Source organism: Nelumbo nucifera, chromosome 4 (assembly GCF_055504915.1).
Source record: "Nelumbo nucifera cultivar China Antique chromosome 4, China Antique-T2T, whole genome shotgun sequence".
NCBI classification, from domain to species: Eukaryota; Viridiplantae; Streptophyta; class Magnoliopsida; order Proteales; family Nelumbonaceae; genus Nelumbo; species Nelumbo nucifera.
Window position 1 is genome coordinate 82,457,530 of NC_142652.1, and position 4,459 is coordinate 82,461,988.

Consider the following 4,459-nt stretch of genomic DNA (forward strand, 5'->3'; position numbering starts at 1 on the left):
GTCAAAGACTCTCCTCACCTCAGTCTTCCAGAATCCCTATATAAGTCCTGTTGGATTGAAACCCTAACATTCCCCAAGCCTACAACTGCCTCATTCATCCTCCACCTCTAGATCCATCAATCATCTTTCAAGTAGACCTCTCATTCGCCTTGCCCCTCCTTGCCTACGCATTCATCTCTTTCTCCATAAGTTTGGCAAACGGCCGAACAATAGACAAATCATTACTCTATCTCTGTGCCTTCTATGCTTTAATGCTGATAGCCAAGAATATAAAGAAAAAGAGCAACTACTGAACTTTCATAGTTGCTTTACCAAAAAAAAAAAAATTCATAGTTGTTATTTCTCAAGAGATGCTAGATTTGTAAGTGATCTTTGTCTCTATAGTAAATCAAATAAGATATTTTCATGATCCAGTCACAGAATTCCATTGAAAAAGAAACCTGGAAATATTGCCATTTTTCTGATCAATATGACATAAGAAGCATAAATTGGTTTTCATATCTTGTTTAGTTTTGCAAGGATGAAGACAGTGGCAGAAGTGATACAAGGAAGAAAAAGTTCATTGGGAATTGCTTTTGGAATGATACGTTGTTTAATAAACATTGACATTATTGGGACACCAAATATTGAAAGTAGCATAGCCTTTGCTCCTGTTCCTGTCAATCCTGCACCGTAGATCACATCTTGGAGGATTTTTCCAAATTCTTCTTTCGTCAAGGAGCCACTTTCTTTCCCTTTATGGTGTTTCTGCAACAAAGTTTGCCTTTTCTTTAATATATATGATAGGGGGAAATCAATCAATAATAAGAACAATTAATTGAAAAGCTTATTGCTTTGTCTTAACAAATAGGTTTTTTTAATGAGATTGTGGGCTCTGAATAGATTACTATACCTTTGGATATTTTATTATTTAATTATTTTGACCATTAAAAGATAAAATAATAAGTTATTCAGTTCAGCAACTTCAGCCGTTATCTTATACTTACTCAGGTTTTGAATCGGGTCTGCAAAAAATTTGAGTTAGATGAGTCAAGCTATGGAGTTAAGAAAATCAGGACTCGGTTGGAATAAAGGGTGTCATTTGAATCTACCACATGACTTGAGGAATCATGTATATTGGCAGTCACCACTGTAAATCGTCTCCACCTGCTTAGTAGTTATGTCAACAATTCGGGGTAGTCACCGAATCAACACCCCCGAGTTAACTGTGGTGCCACTCTGTCATGTTTGTTTTAGTTAAAAATTGATTCAATTTGGCATATTCAACACTAACAGTGTAAAGTGCCTCTAATTACGGGGATGTTCTGCAAGATGAATGCCTTTTTTGTTTTTTTTTTTTAACTTTTACATTAGTGTAAAAAAATAAAAAAAAAGAAACATGTTATAAAATAAATTGTATTTTAATTTGTGTAAATCCATGATGCGGAAAGCTATGATATTGAAAAAGATTTACCAATCAAAATCCTTTGAATTTTGATGAATCCCAACTGATTTGTTGCCAGTTTTATAATATGAGTTGATTGGTTAGACGTTTTTTTTTTCTGATATATATAATCAAACCCTTTTGAAAAGTATGCATTGACTATACTATTTCAAATACTCTTAGGCTCCGTTCATTTTTCGGGAAGTTATTTATCTGGGTAAGTGTTTCAAATATTCTTAGGCCCAGGTAAATGTATTTACCCATGTTCTTTTATTTCCCATGTAAATAGGAAAATGATCATTTTTGCCATAAAAACCCATTATTAAAATAGGCAATTTTGTCACATCCAAGTGTTGACAACTTTTCCCCTAGTCGGGAAAGTTAATTATCCATCTGGGAAATAGGTATCACTTACTAAATCTGAAAAGAGAACATGAATATATTGGTCAATGGGAACCAAAATCCAATTGACCAACTTCACCCCCTCAAAATCCAAAAAAAAGGGCCCATTAAAAAATGACTATTATTTCAAATAACAACTCGTGTTTTCCAAACCATCAAAACAATGATTTGTGAAACAAAACAAATTTTGGATTATAGTTAGTATATGATCCATGGAACATGACATCAATCTTTAGAACCAGAAATTTAAGAACATGTTTTTTGTTTCAGTCTTGCAAACATAAAAAAAAAAACATCAAGAACATATTTCCTGTGTTTTGTTTAGAAATCTATTTGTTTTCAAATGCTTCTTTGTGAGATGTTCTACTTACTTCAAATGCTTCTTGAAGCTTTGTGGTGCTTGGTACACTGAACTGTGTGTTGCCGAGCTGTTTATTGATTTCTCTGTCAAGATAAATAGAAAACAGTTATATTATCCATGTTTAGAAGAATTCGGGTCTATAAAACCACAAAAAAAAGGGTGTAAAGGCTTTTCTGGGGCATCAAAGAGACTGCAAATTTGCAGAGGTCTACATCCTTGCCTCTTATTTTGGAAGGATACCAACTGACCATCTCAACTAGGGGTGCTTACCCATTTTTAAACCGAATTGATATCATTCCATTGGTTTTTTGATATTTATAATATGTTTTAAATAAATATATAAATTATTAAATATATAACCAAAATAATAAAATATATATAATATTACATATATACTGGATCGGTTCAGTTAACCGCTAGTTTTTTATATTGATTAACCATAATCGAACTGATACCTTTGGGTTTTCAAAAACACCAAACCGAAATCAAACCAACAGGTTCAGTTAACTGGAACTTTTGGTCTAATTCAGTTTTTCGGTTTTTGATGATCACCTCTAGTCTCAACTACTGGGTCAAGGCAGCGTAGAGACCTGGTGGGACAATATTGGACACGGCCCAAAGATCCAATTACCTCGGTTGGAAACGTGAAAAAGAAACCATTTGTTGTTGCTACCATTGATTTAAAAGTGAGCCAGATTCAACCTGAAAAGTTGGCTCTGTGCTAGGTTGATGATTCAACCATGCGGTTAGCCCAGTAAAATAGCCAAAAAGGTCCCAACCCACCAAACCTGGGACTCGGCCAGATTCTTAGGTAACAAGGATGAACGGCCATTTCTGTGAACAACCCATTGGGCCTCTTGATCCATGGAGGATTAAACTTTCTCTGTACAAACCCACATTAATTTAATATGCCAGAAATTTTAGGTTTTGGGCTCAAGTAGGAGTGGCAGCGAGGTGGGGTGGGAACGGGGAGCTTCTCTTCATCGTCATTCCCACTAACGGGGAAAATATTCAAACATATTTTTAAAAATATTAATATATAGACGTATATGTATATATATACATATATATATTAGTGGAGATCCCACGGGGCGAAGAGTGCTCTCCCTGTCCCCGCTCCTGCCCCATCCCTGCTAACAGGGATGAAAATTTCCCCATTCCCGTCTGTATGGGAAAAAATCATTCCCATCCATGCCCCATTCGAAAAAATGGGAAAACTTGTCATCCCTAGGCTCAAGTGGGTGATTAACACAACACTCCTCAAGTCCACAAGAGAGAGAGAGAGAGAAAGAGAGAGAGACTCGACGGCTTGACAAACTGCACGGTAAAAACCAGCATAGTCCTTGGCATCGACAGTGATATTGTTATAGCATTCATCTATTATGGGTTCAATTCTCTTAGCCTTCTTTTCCTCGTCCTCGCTTCCTACAAAAAGAAAATAAAAGGCAGTAAGAGACAGCTCCAATTTCATAGAGGTAAGGAAACTTGTTGCATTACAAAATCATCCTAATTAAATTTTAAAAGAAAATTTTTACTTTTTCAATGAATTTCCTAATAAATATAAGCCCATTTATCCTCAGTCAAAAATCCCACAAATTCTATTTGTAAGAACATAGACAAAAATAGATAATAGAGAGAGAGAGAGGTACCATTTGCTAATTTTATCATGACTTGCCCCATCCTTCTTCCTTCTTAATTTCCCTTGTTGTGAGATGCAAATATTTAGGGTGATGAGACAAGTACAAATACTAGAGATAGAGATGCAACGCTTGGCTAGGGGTAGGGGGTAGTCTGTTGCAACTTGCATTTCTTTGAAAAGAAGCAACATCTAGAAGAAGGCTGTGATATTCCCTACTGAATTAATACCCCTCAGTCTCATACAAAGGAAAAGGACTGACACGAAGGAGATACTCAAGTAAGGAAGCTATTCGCATGCCCTCTATGTAGAGAGAGAGAGAGAAAGAGAGAGAGAGTAAAATGGTTTTCAAGTGGTAGTCTGGACATGAAGCCAAGTATCCGCATTATATTAATATATAAAGAAGAAAGAAAAACCTGAAATTGCTTGGTCGATACCAAACTTGGTAGGCCCATATGGGCCCAGATCTGAACAAGTTTGTAGGCCCATATTAAACTAATGTGGTCGATACCAAACTTGGTAGGCCCATATTCAGAAAGAAAAACCTTTCTCGGACATCATCAGCCCTGATCTAACCATCCAAACTTGGTTCAACAGTGCATCGATACCAAACCAAGCCAACCTTATAGAGATTTCA

General features: G+C 35.9%; 1 protein-coding gene across 1 annotated transcript; it reads right to left on the minus strand.

The window, feature by feature from the left end:
- Positions 1-386: 386 nt before the first annotated feature.
- Positions 387-4,111, minus strand: LOC104606159 (uncharacterized). The gene is made up of 4 exons (XM_010271231.3): positions 3,836-4,111; positions 3,488-3,611; positions 2,197-2,269; positions 387-747 (listed from the first exon to the last, which is right to left on the minus strand). Exons 1-4 carry the CDS (start codon positions 3,864-3,866, stop codon positions 496-498), a joined length of 480 nt encoding a protein of 159 aa, XP_010269533.1. The 5' UTR covers positions 3,867-4,111; the 3' UTR covers positions 387-495.
- Between the last annotated feature and the right edge of the window lie 348 nt (positions 4,112-4,459).